Consider the following 19,588-nt stretch of genomic DNA (forward strand, 5'->3'; position numbering starts at 1 on the left):
GTTGCATATTTGAAGAGCATCGACGAAGTTGTTAAACATGTATCTTGGACCTTGGGTAAAACGGCCTGGTAGAATAACCCTCGTGCCAATGGATCTAGCATCCGTATCTCCCTTCAAAATACTTTCTTCGATACCCTTGTACATGTCAACTCTTAACTTATTCTGGTTAAATCTTATAAATTTCAGTCTTTCCGATTCAACCATTGAAAATGCGTCGACCATGAATTGCTGGCACAATTTTTTTGAGTGCAACAGAACCGCGCTGTCGCCAAATCTTTTTTAGATCTTATACGCAAAGTACTGCCGCACTGTTAACTTCTTGCGTATACGTGTACCACTCACTGATGTTTCCCTCAGTGGTATATCATCCCTATAACCATCCTCGCCGTAAGGAAATATTAGCGGATACTGCAGTGGAAGATATAAAGGGTGCAACTCACTGATTCGCTGGAGTTTTTTCGACCGTGTCTCGACAACTATGTCTCTAACACCCCCCCTGGGTGTCAAAATCACCAACAATTAGTCCCGCGATTTCACTGGAGTTCGGCAGATTGTAAGTACGTCCATCCGTACTCCGTTTCTTTATTAGTCTCAATTTGACATCTTCCATTCCTGTCTGTGAGAGCCTGTCCCGGGCAGCTCTGTAAGACTGAGCAAGCATATTTGAGTTGTCGACCATATCCTTATCTCATGATCCAGTTCGCTGGAACTGTTCTTGGATCTGGAACGACAAAATGAAACATAAAGTAAATTCCTTGTAATTTAAAACAAAATAACATATAACTGAAGAGCTTTATACCTGACTGCATCCATTCGATTCTTTACTTCATTCTCCGTGTCAAATATATAAAGCTGAGCAAACTTGGGACGCGATCCTTCATCTGGCAACAAACTACCCATTAAATGGTAGTTTTGTCCATGGAGTAGAAACGTGTACGGACCGGATCCTCTGTTTATCGTTGTCTGTATCTTTCCTCCAAAAGATGTGAATGAGAACATCATATTATACGACCGTATGTGTTCTTGGAAATGCTTGCTTCTTCGATCGGTACCAAACATGAGAATCTTTAGGGGATCTGGTGCTTCTATTAAATTGGGCAATTCGACTTTTTCTCCATTACAGCACATTGAAAACTTAGGATTTGATGTACCTTTTTGCTTATCGATCCTTTCCCCGTAACACATCATTGCGCCACATGATTGACATTCGTATGGCTGATCACCAAGATCATCGTATTCTGCGTAGGAAAAAGACATCTGTTATTACGATGAAAACGACATTTTATCATACTTAATTAATATTGGAGTACTTACCATCATCGTCGTCGGAATCAGTGAATGTTTCGTCATTTAATACATATTCTGATTCTATTTAAATAAAACAAAAAATAATGATATCAATTGATTATTATGAACAATTTATTCAAGACGAATTTTACGTGATAAATATGATCGAAATTATAACACATACCTCCAATGTCCGAAGTAATTTCCTGTATAGTCTGTAAATCTTCATCGACCAAGACAGGTTTTGAATCCATATCCAAGCCACGAGCAACAGAATGTATGGTTTTTTGACTCTTCGATATCCTCTTTCCGGTACGAAACGAAGAACTGTAAATTATTCAATGAATAAAAAAATATTATACTTTTACAATGTTGGATATGGTAACATATTAAATACAAATGTGTTATATAATTGTATTAATGTTGTGTTTCATACATATTACGAAATGTACATTTTGTTGGTTTCGTAGTATGTATTAGCAGAAATATTTTGCACACTGCCAATGTTATGTAACCCATCTATCTCGTACGAATTAGTATCTGTTGGAAATATTATTAAAGACATCCGTAAGAAAATGTTGAATAATTCTTCTAATGATGATAATTAATCAATAGAGCGCAAACCTTCACAATTTGCTGCAACATTGTTATATGTCACCTCACGATTTCTCTTATAGCTTTTTTTGTCGTTTGTATCTGTACTTGACATACTTTTAATATTTAGAGTTCGAGTTTTTCCTTTATACTGGGCAACTCTCTTTTTGCTGACAGTCTACTCCAAATCTGTTCACATAATAAAAAAATGTAATTCTTCATTATAATTTATATATTAAATTACGCCACATATGTGTAAACAAAAGATAAATCTTATTTCATTATAGGTGAAATAATATATATATATATATATATATATATATATATATATATATATATATATATATATATATATATATATATATATATATATATATATATATATATATATATATATATATATATATATATATATATATATATATATATATATATATATATTGAGTTTCGTCATTACAAATGGTAATGTTGTTTGTACCTGTTGTTGCGACATCCTTCACAACTCTTCCATTGTTTCTTTCAGTTCTACTTACTGAAACACATCATAGTAATAATTTAAATTCATTTAACACAGATATACTCATATTAAAAAATGTAAGGGGAATTAAGTAACATGAAATGTATGTAAACTACGAATATAATAATTAATCATTATCATTTGTAATATCAGATAGAATTAAATTTGTGGGTGTAGTTAATGATGTCGGTTTATTTGGTGTATATAATTCAAGATCTTTGAATCGAATTCCAGCTCTCTGCCTGGATCGAAACTCCTCTGTGTTATAAAAGTTTGATTTATCGATTGAAATTCCGCAAGAACCTGCATTTGTTTCCGAAAATTCATATGTATATTAACGGAATATATATAATAAGGATGCCCAATACTAACTTTTATTAATTGGACATTGTTAAATGATATTTGAAGCAGGCATTTTTGTGAACCGAACATATAAATGCATAATTTAATTGACCTGAGGGGTCCATTGGCTTCTTTCCCTTGTCATTTCTATTTGTTTGCGTGTTATGGGTGTATCCATCATCTGTATGAATAAATTAAAAGTATTATTACATCCAATGGTAAATATATTATTGTATAACAAATGACACATCGTGACAATATATAAATACAAATTAACAAAAATAGAAAATACAGAAAATAAAAAAAATGATACTAACCATTTGTCATAGCAGATAAAATTAAACTGTTTGTTGTGGTTGGTGTTTTCATAAAATTAGATGAGCACAATCCCACAGTTTTATTTCCATTTACGCAGCCATGGATCGATTGAAACTCCTTCATGGTCTCATTATTTGATTTATCTATCAAGTAAGACCCATATTAGAGTGAAATGTTAATAACATGTTTAGTAAAATGAATACTTGTGAATATACACCATAAAGAAACAATTTTCACGAATTTATTTGCAAAAAACAAAATATTTGTTACCTTTCGCCGGTGTTAATGTTCTCTTGTTTCGAATATAATTTATGCGATTTGTCCTTGCAGCTTTTGTGTCATGAATGTTGTTCTGGTCAAAAACATCTCATGGGGGAACGTTTTCTTTCATAATTTGATTGTATATTCGTAAAAAATAAGATTACAATGTGATACAACAAAATGATGTAGTGTATTTATATAATTGCAATATTGTTATTAAATCTATTTAAGACCATAAAATCTTCAAATATTACGACTAATATAGAATGATTTATTAAGATCTAATTAATTGGCATGTTCCCATATTAGTGAATTGTAATAATAACTAAATATATAATTTGCAAGATATGTAAGGCAAGAAATGAATTAGTTAATAATATATCTTATTTATAAAAATATATTAGGAGTAAATATATTCCTAAATTAGATTTTTGGTGGAACCCATTTTTAAAAGATTTAATACTCCTAAATTAGAAGTATTCATCATAAATTTTAAAATAGATTTCACATTGTTACTATATCCATTATTTACGTTTGTTCCATTAACACTAAACCATGATTAATTTACTATTCTTAATGTAGACAGTAGTCAGACCACATTAGAATTCCTAATAACGTACTTTATAATATGTAACTATTTTTTATTGCTGATTTTTATTTAGGATAATAAATTTAGGATTTAAGTATTAAGATATACTTAATTTACTGTTGTTATTAAATTTCAATTCGGACTCCTTTTCCGGTTTAATTTTGCTATTATTTTTTTTTATTATTTTGGTTTTAATTTATTTTTATTATTTTTGCTTTAATTCAATTTTGTTATTAAATTAATGGTAATACATATATTTGCCATTAAATTTTTAGTAGCAGTAAATAAAACTGAATTCGGTTAAATAAATAAATAAAAATATTGTTTTAGTTTTGTTTTAGTAACTTATTTAACTAAATGTAGGCTATTTTGTTTGGTTGTTTTCTCTTAAATTATTTGTTTCGAGCAATTCTTTTGATTAATTGTTTAACATTATTATCCAATTAAAAAAATATTATTTTATACTATTTAGAATATAATAGTGTTTATTATTTTAATAGAACTTTTTATATAAACAACATATAAAAGTAGGTAAAAAAAAAAGGGGAAATTTAAAGAGGAGAGATAGATAGCACTTGTATTTTAACGGATTAAATGGAGTAAAAGACATATTAATAATTTGAGATAAAAACATTCTACGAATCATATAAAAGAAATCTTAAAAATAGAATTATAGATTATAATATTAAATATTAATTCAAATAAATAAATAGTGCAAAATACCCAAAAAAACAAAAAGTAAAAGGTCTTAGCGAATAAAACCACGAACTAAGTTCCACCGAAAAAAAAGTATGTCAAAGGAAACAATAAGTAATGTTCAAAACCAAGTTTGTTATTCCACTTTTTCTTGTTTGATCTTCTTCAAGAGAAGATTGGTCGAATGCATTGGGGTATTCTCATCCTCTTGCGAATCAAGACTGAAATCCAAACTTCTCTTTATTGGAGTGATTTCAACTGCCGAGGAATCGAAAACTGAATCCTTCGAAACAGTTAAGGACTCGTTTTCCTATATTGAAATGTTACATAATCCATTAATAAAATACCATTGAACGAACTGTAATTAATTAATACTAATGTTTTAGTAAATTGGAAGACTACCAACCTTTGATGACAACATACAGACCGAAGAACTATCATCGACACTTGCATGTGGTGAAGTAGTATTAACTTGCTGCATATACACATTAAAATTGAAAATATATTTTAATAGGATATAAGAAATTAAAAATATGTTGGAGAAAACAATATTAAATTTAATACCTCATCCAACTGGTATTTTTTGATGAATGAATCATTTGCAGACTGTTAGAATACTATAAGTAGAATTTTCAGGGTCATCAATGTTATTGTGCTTGACATTGACTTTGAACAAAAACTTCTTATCAATCAATCCATCGAGTTCAGCAGGATATTCATTAGGATCTTCACCCTAAATAATGGGGCCGAAAAAGTAATACACATCTTAAGAATATATATTTGGGATTCTTTATATATATCATTAATAGACATGTAAAAATGTGTTATAATTTTTTAGATAGATTTAATTACTTACTCTTTCTTCCATGATACAGATTAAAGCTCCGGCATCAACATTAACTAATTTTTCCGCTTGTTTGCCAAAGGCGATACATGATGCAGCATTTGTGTCATCCATCACGATCATCTCGATTTTGTAACTGAATTAAAATTGCTTAATGTACTAATAACAAACAATGTAAAAAACATGTATTAAAAAATAATTTATGAATAAACAAATCGACTTGTTAACTTAGTTAAATATGCACTTACGTTTTTTCGGGCGACGTCCAACTTTTGTTGCAATTTTCACAGTCCAAATTGGTAACTATTAAACGGAAAACCATACAATATATATATATATATATATATATATATATATATATATATATATATATATATATATATATATATATATATATATATATATATATATATATATATATATATATATATATATATATATATATATATATATATATATATAGGGTATAAAAAATCGAAAATTACGGTATAAACTAATCGAATATTAACAAAATAATGAAAGAATGGAATTAGGGTATACAACATTTTTTCTTGCCGTGTGCTTTGTTATATGAGTGAGAAATAATGGATGTGGAGTGAGGTATTTATACTTAGGTTTTATGTAATAAAAGGTAAATAGTATACATATTTAAGGAAATCAGTTATATGCATTAAATTGATACAATTAAAATTATTTCATTTTCGAATATAAGAATAATAATTGAATATATTATGGATTGAGGAAAATATTGTTACTAAAATAGTGTGATGTTTACAAATTATAATATATAATTACATATATATTACGGATTTTAATTGGTATTAGATGACAAAATTAATTATTACTATAATAACCTATATAATATTAAGGAAATATATAATTGTCATAAAAAATGACAAAATTAATCATTACCATAATAACCTATATAATTTTTCTTTTAATAAAAAATAAGATTTTCTAATTGGAATAAAATAAAATATTAATAATATTTCTTTATTAAATATAAAAATATTTTTATTACGCAATTGACGTACTATAAAGATATCTCTATTAATAGAGTGGTAATAACTAATAATTGTCCTTAATTATAATAAGAATTCCTTAATTTCTTAGTATACACTTATTGGAATTAATTTCTTAACGTAATGTATGCCGTAATTTAGGTATTAAATTTATAATAATATACAATTAATTAAGACATAATTAAATCCGTATTAATTTAAAACTATTAATTCCATAATTAACTTCCATAATTTCGAATAAATATCCACAATTTAATATCACTACCGTAAATAATATGCATTGATTCCGATTTACTAAATAATGTTTGATTTATTCCGATTCTTGCAATCAAATCCGATTTTGAAAGTGAAGTTATTTATGGTATATGTAATGACACATGGGCAATGACTGGGATGTCTACATGGACGCCTAGGTGGATGACAAATGTCGAAATTCTAGGCTATGAGGGTTTCAATTTATATATTACTAGTACTACACCCGTGCGATGCACGGGGCATTCATCGTAAAACAAATATTAAACAATAAAAAAGGTTCTCGAAATAGTAAGATTAATTGTTGATATGTAATACAAAGAAATATTAAAAAAATATAAGTATTTTGTATTGTGTAAGTGATGAAATAAGGCGAAATAAATAAAAAACTAAACATCGAAGGTTTTAATTTCCACATACAAAGAGCGAATATATCGTTGGTCCCAAATTTTAACAACCCCAATTACATATGAACGTTCAAATCTTGAATTTGATTGCTTGGTCCCAAATTTTAACAACCCCAATTACATATGAACGTTCAAATCTTGAATTTGATGCAAACAATCGGTGTTATTTTTTTTGATACCAATCGCCCTAAACGCATGCAACGAATCCAGTACAATGAAACTGACCTGCATACGTTGTACAATGGTCACACGGAATATGTAAATTGTTACCAAAACAATACCAATATAACTGTTTAATGGCATAAAATCATTGTAAAAATATTACCTTCATTAAATATAGTGAGCGGAGTCCACAGCAAGTTCGTAGTACAATTAAAATAAACCTACAAATGAAAAATATTAATAACCTGAAGCCTTGTTCCATTGCACAATCCTCTGGCGTGATCAATATTTCTCATGAGCATAACGGAAACACCTTTTTTCAATGTCAACTTATGTGGTGGAATTCCGAAGCATGATATGGTGTTGAGAAACTCCGGAGAATATATTTATGCGTTGACATTCCATAATTACTCCCCCTTGCACATACTATTGGAGCTGAAATAGACCTTCTCCTCTCCAGCTATGATCGATAAAAAATGATCATTCACAAAACCGACACTTTCATTAGTGGGTACAAAAAAGATATATTAGTTGACCCAATTGTTACAATTATCTCATCTGATGCACTCGGATACTTAACATGAAACTTAGTTATCAGAATAGTGTTTTATAGCAGATGCATTGACATCACCTATAACTCATCTAATACCTTGCGAGTAACCTGCTCATTTTTTATTGCTCATATGCGATCAGTGATACGCATTACTGAAACATAAATGGTAACCTAAAAGTGTAAGAAAAAATACAATTTATATTATACTATCTTTATAAAAAGGAACTTCATTAGAGTTGACAATAAGATTGATATAAAGTGCAAAAATATCTAAGATTGCAAAATTAATTATTCATATTAATAATAAAAAGAAAATGTGTCGTTGAATCGCAATGTACATTTTTTATGATCTAAATTCATATTCGCTTAAAACCTTCCTTGTAGACAACATTGAAATTAACATCTGAGTCTAGATTCCGACTTGATGAGTATCTTTATGCCACATCTACTCTTAACTCTCGAAATTGCAACGTATCCATGCCACCTCTATTGCTAATACTAATGCTAACATTAATACTAATACTAATACTAATACTAATACTAATACTAATACTAATACTAATACTAATACTAATACTAATACTAATACTAAAAATGGAAACTTTGACTTGCATTTATACACATAAATTATAATATGGAGGGACCTATAGCAAATTGCCCCGTTTAAATAAGCATAAAAAAATTCATTATAGGAAATAATGAAAGTACATGTAAAAACATAATAATACATGGGGAAAGAAATTAAAGAAAGACAAATAATTTGAATGTTAATGAACTAACAAATTTATTGTTACATAAGGCTATAAATATAAAATAAAATTTATTCAAATACATTGAATAAAGTATATATGAATCTCTATTATAAATCAATAAATACTCGAATTACTTTGTTTTTATTATATGCTCAACTTCAGTAACCTTAACATTTTCTTTGTCGAAATAAAGTTTACAATCATCGCAAGTATAATCAAAAGATGGAAAAACATAAGTAAAATTTTGTAAAAATACATCCATACAATAAATATGGATCATATCTTTGCAGGCTATACAACGTCACATGACTTCTCCCTTGCCGATGTCGCCGCATATGACATAGACACCATCCATCGGTTTTCAAAAAACAAAAACAAAAACATGAGTTAGATTGTTATATATTTGTATATATTTCAATAGATAAAATAATAAACAATAAACAACAAATGACATGTTTCGGATGAACATGCCGAAAATTTAAGAAAAATAAAATACAATTGCAAAACATTAAGACGAAAAAATAAAATATTAGGTAAGTACCGTGGTTTGATGTAATTATAACAAAATGTGTGAAGGAAGAATGAGGTGAATGGGTTAGGATCAAGATGATTTATACTCAACTTTAACATCCTAAATAAGTTAATAAAATGATGTTAAGGAAACTGCAATTTATTGTATTAATTGATGAAAGTAAATCATGAAATTATATTGTTAATATTTGACCAAAATTATCGATCTTGAATAACTATGATATTCTTATAAGGTTCATTTTATTTGCCATATTTATGGTATTACAGTTTACGTTATTAAACATTTATTTTCCATGGTATTCAATTACATTAAATTTCATCTTGTCCATTTAGTTAATTACCGTTTGAGCATATACACAAAATCCTTATATAAATATTAAAGCCAAACATATAAAAAGTAATTGAACAAATCAAATCAATTGATTAAAATCATGCTCAACAACCGTGTGTGTACACACACACACCCACACACACACAAATATATATATATATATATATATATATATATATATATATATATATATATATATATATATATATATATATATATATATATATATATATATATATATTACCATATTTGATGGAAATTAAAATCAATGCAAATTGATGGGATTCAAAATATATATGGAAACGATCGACACCAACTAATACACAAATTCGAATAATTGATTTTATGTCGGATTGAGTTTTTCAAATAATAAAGGATAAATAATTGTAGTATATTACAGAAGAATATAAAGTTCATTTCATGTATAAATGTATATTATTTATATAAGATATAATTAGATTTCATTTTTTAATTACAATATGTCGTACTCCATATTCTTAATTAGTTGAAAAATATTTATAATTTGTAAATTTAAAAGATTAGAAAATATTAATATAACGAATTATATTAAAATAATTAATTATATTGTCATAATATTAGTTTCTAAATTATGAGAAAATTTATAAGGAAATGTTTTAATTTTTTAGTAATTTTGGAAATATGCATTCAAAATGTTACCGGAAATGAAGATTTACAATTAATGAGGATTTTTTATGTTTATAATATATATGGAACAATTAATTCTACGTAGAATATGAGTAGGATGCCATTCTAAATTATGACAAATTTTATAAGGAAATGTTTTAAGTTTTTAGTAATTTTGGAAATATGCATTAAAAATGTTACCAAATAATGAAGATTTACAACTAATGAGAATTTTGTATGTTTATAAAATATATGGAATAATTACTTTCACGTAGAAAATGAGTAGGATGCCACATAGATATGTCACATGTCGATTTCTCAACCAAATCGTACATCCTTCGGTCTGTTACATTATCTGGAATTTTGGCACATATGATTTTATATATGTCTTTTGATGTCTTCGGTTTGTCTTCATTGTGAAGCCAAAGCAATATGTGCGCATGCGGGAGACCGCGCTTCTGAAACTCAATTGTGCAGACATCTGAAAATTTTACATTTTAAACGTATTTGGTAAAAATTGTATACAAATCTTTTCAATGATTGACGTAAGAGAATATTTTAGTATTATAGGAGTAGACAACATGTAAAATATTTAATATGTTATATTTTTAACTTATAAATTGATACTTACATGCTCTAATGCGACCAAATATTTTGTCCTTCTTCAAATTTGACATCAGACTGTCGAGCTTCATCTTAAACACTCAAGCAAGAATATCGGGACGGTCTTCAGGTTTCAAATTAGTTCCATTTACGCAGCCATGGATCGATTGGAACCCTTTCGTGGTCTTATTATTTGATTTATCTATCAAGTAAGACCCATATAAGAGTAAAATATTAATAACATGATTAGTAAAATGAAAATTTGTGAATATACATCATAAAGCAACACTTTTCATGAATTAATTTGCGAACAACACCGTATTTGTTTCCTTGCGCTGGTGTTAATGATCTCTTCTTTCGGATATAATTTATGCGATTTGTCCTTACAACTTTTGTATCATGAATATTGTTCTAGTTTAAAACATCTCACGGGGAAACGTTTTCTTTCATATTTGATTGTATATTCGGAAAAAAATAAGATTACAATGTGATACAACAAAATTGCAGTAGCGTATTTATATAACTGTAATATTGTTATTAATCTATTTAAACCCATAAAATATCCATATATTACGACTATTATAGATTGATTTATTAAGATTTGATCAATTAGCATGTTTTCGTATTTAGTGAATTGTAATAAACTAATACTAACTAAATATATAATTTGCAACATATTTAAGGAAAAAAATGAATTAATTAATGATATATATTATTTTATAAGTATATATTCTTGAAAATATATAGGTGGCGTGTTTTTTTTATTTTTTATTGTGAATATTTGGATGCTAGTGATAGTGCAACACTAATATTATATTTCCATAATTAAATACAAATACAAAATTGTAATATGAATTAATTAATGTATACAATGTAGATATGGTGTGACTTCATATAATTAAGTCTTCAATTTTATAATTAAACAAAGTAATTAGAAGATTTGTAACTTTTTTATATTAACCTCCGTGTGTTGCATTTTGAATTTAATATTTTAATTATTTAATTTTTATAGTTACATGATATTCTCCATACACTAATTAGTTTCTATTTTTAAGGATGAGCAAGGACCTTAAACAATAATAAAATAACAACATTTATTCTTAATTACATAAACATTAATAAAATAATAACAGTTATTAGAGTTTACAGATAGTATCTAAAATCAATAACGGATGAAATTCTTTAATGTGAAAAATAATCATTACATATTAATATTCCTACACATGAGTGATTCAAGATAAAAACATTGTACGGATTACACAAAAGAACTTTTAAAAAAAGAATTATTGAGTGTAACATTAAATATTAATTCAAATAAATAAATAGTGCAAAATACCCAAAACAAACGAAAAGTAAAAGGTCTTAGCGAATAAAACCACAATCTAAATCAGTTCGACCGAGAAAAGAGTATTTCAAAGGAAACAATAAGTAATGCTTAAAACCAAGGTTGCTATTCCACTTTCCTGTTTGATCTTCTTCAAGAGAGCAGTGGTCAAATGCATTAGGGTATTCTCATTCTCTTGCGAATCCAGACTGAAATCTAAACTTCTCTTTATTGGAGTAATTTCAACTGCCGAGAAATCGAAAACTGAATCCTTCGAAACCATTAAGGACTCGTTTTCCTATATTGAAATGTTACATAATCCATTAATAAAATACCGTTGAACGAACCGTTATTAATTAATATTAATGTCTTAGTAATTTGAAAACTACCAACCTTTGATGACAACATACAGGCCGAAGAACTATCACTGACACTTGCGTGGGGTGAAGTAGTATTAACTTGCTGCATATACGTATTAAAATTGAAAATAATGTAATCAGATATAAAAAATGAAAAATATGTTAGAGAAAACAATATAAAATTTAATACCCCATCCAACTGTTATTTTTTTATTTATGAATCAGTAATCACATTGTCGTTGCAGACTATTAGAATACTATAAGTAGAATTTTTAGGGTCATCAATATTATTGTGCTTGACATTGACTTTGAACATAAACTTCTTACCAATCAATCCGTCGAGTTCAGCAGGATATTCATTAGGATCTTCACCCTAAATAATGAGGCCGAAAAGGTAATACACATCTTAAGAGTATATATTTAGGGTTATATATATATATATATATATATATATATATATATATATATATATATATATATATATATATATATATATATATATAATAAACATGCAAAAATATATTATAATTTTATAGATAGATTTAATTACTTACTCTTTCTTTCATGATACGAATTAAAGCCCCAGCATCACTAACTAACTTTTTGACTTCTTTGCCAAAGGCGATGAATGATGCAACATTTGTGTCATCCATCACGATCATCTCGATTTTGTAACTGAATTTAAATTGGTTAATGTAATAATACCTAACAATGTAAAGAACATGTATAAAAAAAGGATTTATGAATAAACACATCGACTTGTTAACTTAGTTAAATATGAACTTACGTTACTCAAAAAAAAAAATCTGAACTTACGTTTTTTCCGGCGACGTCCAACTTTTGTTGCAATTTTCGTTGTACCACTTGTCAGAATCCTGTGCAATTTTTTTGTAACACTTTTCATTCGCACACCAATTATACCACCTTCTACCTTGCTTCAACACACTCTTTATAGTTCCATAGAAAACATATTTACCAACCTAAAAGTTGAACGGAAAACCATACAAAAAAAAAATAATAAAAAAAATTAGTGTATAAACAACAACATAAAAAAATCAAAAATTAACTACAATAAATGAAGAATAGAATCCGGGTATAAAACTTTTTTTTCTTGTCGTGTGCTTTGTTATATGAATGGGGAATAATGGATGTGGATTGAAGTATTTATACTTATGCTTTATGTGATAAAAGGTAAATAATATATATCTTTAAGGAAATAAATTATATGCATTAAATTGATACAATTAAAAATATTTTATTATAGTATGTAAGAATAATAATTGAACAAATTATGGATTGAGTAATATCTTGTTACTAAAATGGTGTGGTGTTTACAAATTAATTATATTTAACGAAATGTCATTTAATAATTACCATAAAATATATATGATATTACGGAATATGTCCTTTATTATGAAGAAGATATATATATATATATATATATATATATATATATATATATATATATATATATATATATATATATCTTGTTACTAAAATGGTGTGGTGTTTACAAATTAATTATATTTAACGAAATGTCATTTAATAATTACCATAAAATATATATGATATTACGGAATATGTCCTTTATTATGAAGAAGATATATATATATATATATATATATATATATATATATATATATATATATATATATATATATATATATATGATATGATATTACTTACCAAGTCTTTTACATAAAATATGATTAATTTATTTTAATAATTATTAAATGACATAATTAATGATTACCATAATAATATATATAATATTATGGAAATATGTAATTCTCATAAAATATGTCATTTATGGCATTATGATATAATCTAATATCACATTATGGAAAATAATAATAAAATAATATATTATATATGTAATATGTAATGACACATGGATTAGGATGCCTACGTGGATGGTGACATGGATGACACATGTCGTAATTCTAGACTATGAGGGTTTCAATTTATATATTATATAGATATAGATTTCTTATTTTTGGGAGAAATTTGCATGTTTTATTCCTAATTAATTTCATGCTATATTTGATATTTCACTTTACAGGAAATTGCACGTCACCCCTGTAAATTTCTAATTTTTGCACTTTACTCCCTCAAAATTTTAAAAAGTGAATGCCCCTCTTTAAAATACTATTCTTGTTGCACATCGTTCCGATAGCAAAACTCCGATGGATTATTCACCGGAATTGAGAGTTTTTGTTGCACGTTGCCTCTTTAAATGTTATTTTTGTTGCATGTTGCTCATTCAAAACATTATTTTTCTGCACGTTGCTCTTTTAAAATGTTATTATTGTTGCACGATGCCCAACGAAAATTCGCTTTGGGGACAAAGTGTAACCAAAACAATAATTCAAGGGCGGGTTATTCATTTTCTGAATTTTTAGGGGAAAATTTGCGAAAATGAGAAATTACAGGGGATGAAGTGTATTTTGTTCTTTCACTTCAAGGAAAAATTGCTAAATCCCTCTCATATGACATTTACGATTAGAGGAGATAAAAAAATATATTTAATATCAAATTATAATAATACAATTATATCATCCACTAAACCTTATATCCCACGGTCGCGATTGATTCATTTTTTCTCTAATACTTCGATCGCTCCTCTTCTTTTTCCTTCAAATTATTAACACATATTCATTTTCTATCCTCTTCCCTCCAAACAACAACTCTGCCCCTCGCATCTAGCCACACCACCGCTCGTTTCATGTCTGTAGCCGCTTCCTCAGGCCCAATCCCATGCATTTTCACCCCTCCATCGTACATGTCACGAGTGTTCAATTCCGTCAAGTTTGCATTGTCTTTTCTGGATTATAGGTCGCCACATCTCGACAACGACGATCAGGCTTCGGCTCAAGCTGATCGGATCAGTGGTGTAAACGGTATTCCGAATCTGACTTGGAGTAGTTGTCGTTGCCGATAACCGATAAAATTAATATATGTAAGCCTCATGATTAAATTTAACAAAATTATACACCAACTTGACTATAATGAGATGGATGATGAAAATGAAATTGAAACACGAATCACTATAAAGTTAGACTAAATATTAAAATATAATGATCATTAATGAGATTTGGCAATAGAAATATTATAAATTGAAATTAAAAAGATTTTTGCAAGAAGAATTAAATTTAAGAAACCTCAATAATATTCCTCACAGTACGACGCCGTTTGAACCAAAAGGGCAAAAATGGAAAACGAGAAAAGAGAAAAAAGACCATCCTTTTCTGCATACTTTTCTTTCCCATGGAGCAATGTTCGAAACACTTTGCTCCAAATTTGAGCAGCGGCAACAAAACACATTCTTCTTCTTATTTCCGAATAAAGGCTTCGAATTTCCGATCGCCGTAATCAATGGCGGTCTCGAATCCCGAAGGCCCGAAACGCGACCCGATTAACTCGAACCGGAATACAAGTACAAAGGTGTGGCTGTTATCATTGCTACTGACGTTGCAGTACGGTGCTCAGCCTCTCATCTCCAAACGTTTCACCAGGTTTTCTTCAATTTTCGCCGTCGTTATTCTGTATTCATTATTTTCACCTCATTTGTCACTGATTATGGTTAAACACTATTGAAATTCGCGATCAGCATTGTTTTTGCTTCATGATTTAGGGTTTTGAACTTCGAAAACTGTCTGTAGTTGATAATAAGATGCCGTGTTTACTCTAATTGGAGTTTCGGTTTGATAATTTCTTCTAGTGATATATGATTTTTAGAGAAGAATTATTTGATGTAGACATCGAGAAAATAGTGCTATTAGTGAGGAAATGAATGACATTGAAACAGAAATTATGTCCGAGGAGTCGTAAGTTATTGCAATCTGGAGGCAGTTCCGTTTCCGGATAAAGCAGTTTTTTTTTTGTTGTTGTGAGAGCAAGATTAGTGTTCAATTTACCCCTTCTTCATATTAGTTGTTGATTTGTCATCTTTGAATTTGATCTTTTGGAAAATTCTAAAAAAAAAATTCCATGGAAATCGGGCTTGGAAGTTGTCGCTATGAAAGAATTCCTAGGGTTTTTGAGTTGATTTATAGCAATTTCTAACCCCAACAAGTTCTGTTTATATTTGACTGTTAGCACACTGAGCACAAGGCCGTCAACTAATGGCTATCTTATGCTAGTATATAGACCATAAAGGGACCCTCCTTCACCAAGTCAACATTTCAGAGGAATGTAAATTATTATTTTCTTTGGTTACCCGTAAATTGCAGATATTGAGCTTGCATAGAATGAATGGAACCATGGAGTTCCAACTTTTCGGATTGTAAGATTTGGAAATCGTGTCATACGTAGGCAGTCCTATAAAACATGGTTTTAGTTAATGTTAATATGAAAAAAACTATTAATAAGTTTAATTAGTCGTTAGTGAGATTCGGACATGGCTAAGAATCTTGACTGTGTTTCCGAATATGAGAAAATGTTTGTTTGATGTTATGTGTAGTTTCAGCTGACACCTAGCTCAGATTATATCAATAGTAAAGTTAAATCTATAAAGTGATCGTTGTTATCCCGTTGTTACTTGTAATAATAATTTACAGATTTACAGGCGGCCAAGCTCATGCAACTAAGAGCCTAGATCCTGTTTTAGTGTCAATTTGGTTCTCCATTTGTTTAGGCAGGGCGTTCAAGTTTTTATGCATTGTTGTTTTATGAGACTTGTCCTATGTTTTTCACTAGTAATTTGCACTTGAAGTTTAAAAAAATCAGTAAGCGAAAACTTTATTTGCCTGCATAAACTTCATATGTTCAATATTTTCTTTTTGCTGACTCTAACCTTCATATTTCTTCTTGATGCAGCCGTGAAGTTATCGTGACCTCATCTGTTTTAGCATGCGAGGTTGTAAAGGTAACTCTTTTGCTTTACCTTCTCCCCTGCTCCTTTTTAAGATTTTGGTTCATATAAATTTTACTCGCGTTTGGAAATATGACAGGTAGTTTGTGCTCTGGTGCTCTTAGCAAAAGAAGGAACTTTGAAAAAGCTATTTAAAAATTGGACTTTGGTTGGCTCTTTGACCGCATCAGGACTGCCTGCAGCCATCTATGCACTGCAAAATAGCTTATTGCAGATCTCATATAAAAATCTTGATTCTCTCACATTCTCGATGCTGAATCAGACAAAACTCTTTTTCACAGCATTGTTTACTTATATCATATTAAGGTACTTCCTCATCTGAACTAATTGTGCATCTACAAACTGGGCTTGTCGGTAATTTGTTGCCGCATGATAATCATATTGTTGGTAATATGGAAGTTTCTAGATGAGGAATACCAACATTCTCATCATTAATTAAAATTATAGTTGCTGCAGGATGAAACAACAACTTAAATTGCATCCCCTTTACAATCAAGATCCAATTTCGAGCCTTTCCTATGGTGTTATTTTTTAATATTTGATATTTGTGTCTAACTTTTACGCAACAGAGCATCATTTCATAGGCCAAGATCGAGAAGCTTGCTTCGTAATTTTCAAGTTAATTTTTTTAGTAATTAGAATCCTCAAAATTATTCGTTTTCTTATTTTGTTACCATTGACAGGCAGAAGCAGTCTATTCAACAGATTGGGGCTCTGTTCTTGCTGATAATCGCAGCTTCCCTTCTGAGCATCGGTGAAGGATCCAGTAAAGCATCTGCTTCTCATAATCCCGATGAAATTTTATTCTATGGGATTGTACCTGTCCTGGTTGCTTCTGTACTTTCTGGTCTGGCCTCTGCATTGTGTCAGTGGGCTTCTCAAGTAAGCAAAATATTTCCTTCTTGTTTGTCATCTGATTTGAAAGTCTTGTGTATTATCTCATCACGTTGCTTTTTCGATTTGCGTCATTTTTTAACACAGGTTAAGAAACATGCGTCTTACTTGATGACTGTGGAGATGTCAATAATCGGGAGCCTTTGCTTACTGGCTAGCGCTTCTAAGTCTCCGGATGGTTTAGCTATCAGAAAACATGGCTTCTTTTATGGGTGGACTCCTTTGACATGGGTAAATATTGTTTATCGTCATATAAACAATAACTAATATATATACGGTTTGTAAATCTTGATAATTTGAATCCCAATATCTTCTCTTAAATCGCTGCTCGATTCTTTCTGATGCTTCTTTTATGTTAACAATCATGACAAGGTATTCGAAATCTGCAACCGATAGTTGAAATCTGCTAAATTAATCATTATTACTTCCGAGTGTACATGTTTTATTGATTATATGTAACATGTATATATTTCAATCGTTTGTTGTTTCAGATTCCTGTTATACTCAATGCTGTTGGGGGTATTCTTGTTGGTCTTGTGACAACTTATGCTGGCGGTGTCAGAAAGGTGAGTTTTTTATACTTAAAACCAATCGAAGAAAGTCAGCTGAAGATGACTTTTGTACTTGCCGTAGAATTTATATTGCCAAAAGTTAAGCCCTAGTTTTTCGGCAACCATTTTAACTCTTCAAAGTTCAGACTGCAGAGTATCACGACTAGGGTTCCTGAATTTCTAATTAACACACTGCCTTAATTGACCATCTCTTTCGGTTACCATTTTGTAAATCGTAGACGCTGTAGTGCAAAAATAGTTCTTAATTTTTAATTAGAGTTACGGTGAAAAAATTGACTAAAAATATGGAAGAAAATATTTCGTAATGTCTGTAACTAGTTATCCCTGTCTGCATTGTTATGCCGTGAATTTGATTAAATTCGACATATGCAGGGATTTGTGATTGTTTCTGCTCTTCTAGTCACTGCTCTGCTTCAGTACATCTTCGACGGGAAAGCACCTTCCCCATACTGCCTTGTGGCTCTCCCGTTGGTCGTCACTAGCACGTCGATATACCAAAAATACCCCTACCGTGTCAAGAAGAAGGAATCTTGATTTCAAAGGCTAGGAAAGTTGGGTTTACTTTGTACATCATTCATTCGCATTGATGTGTACCAAATTATCATTACAATGAGAGGAGAAAATAGCTCCAATTTTAAGGAGCTTACTTTTTTCCTTTGAAGGTGGGCCATGGCTATGATTTTAAGGGAAAATTACAGTTTACATCCCTTGAGTTTGCATTGATTTCACATTTGGTCCCTAATGTTTAAAAAAAAACACATTGGTCCCTAATGTTTCAATAGTTTAACATTATTGGTCATTTCCGTCAATTTACCGTTAGTTCGTCAGTTAAGGCAATGACCAGCACATGCTTGATTCCG

General features: G+C 29.2%; 1 protein-coding gene across 1 annotated transcript; it reads left to right on the forward strand.

Annotated features, from left to right (window-relative positions):
• The first annotated feature begins 15,646 nt into the window (after window positions 1–15,646).
• LOC105973099 (Nucleotide-sugar transporter family protein) lies at window positions 15,647–19,537 on the forward strand. The gene is made up of 7 exons (XM_012998110.2): window positions 15,647–15,904; window positions 17,208–17,256; window positions 17,342–17,568; window positions 17,946–18,144; window positions 18,244–18,387; window positions 18,648–18,722; window positions 19,101–19,537. The coding sequence occupies exons 1-7, from the start codon at window positions 15,765–15,767 to the stop codon at window positions 19,260–19,262; spliced, it is 996 nt and encodes a 331-aa protein (XP_012853564.1). The 5' UTR covers window positions 15,647–15,764; the 3' UTR covers window positions 19,263–19,537.
• Window positions 19,538–19,588: the final 51 nt, after the last annotated feature.

Source organism: Erythranthe guttata, chromosome 12 (assembly GCF_056151865.1).
Source record: "Erythranthe guttata isolate IM_541 chromosome 12, IM_541, whole genome shotgun sequence".
In the NCBI taxonomy this organism is placed as follows: Eukaryota; Viridiplantae; Streptophyta; class Magnoliopsida; order Lamiales; family Phrymaceae; genus Erythranthe; species Erythranthe guttata.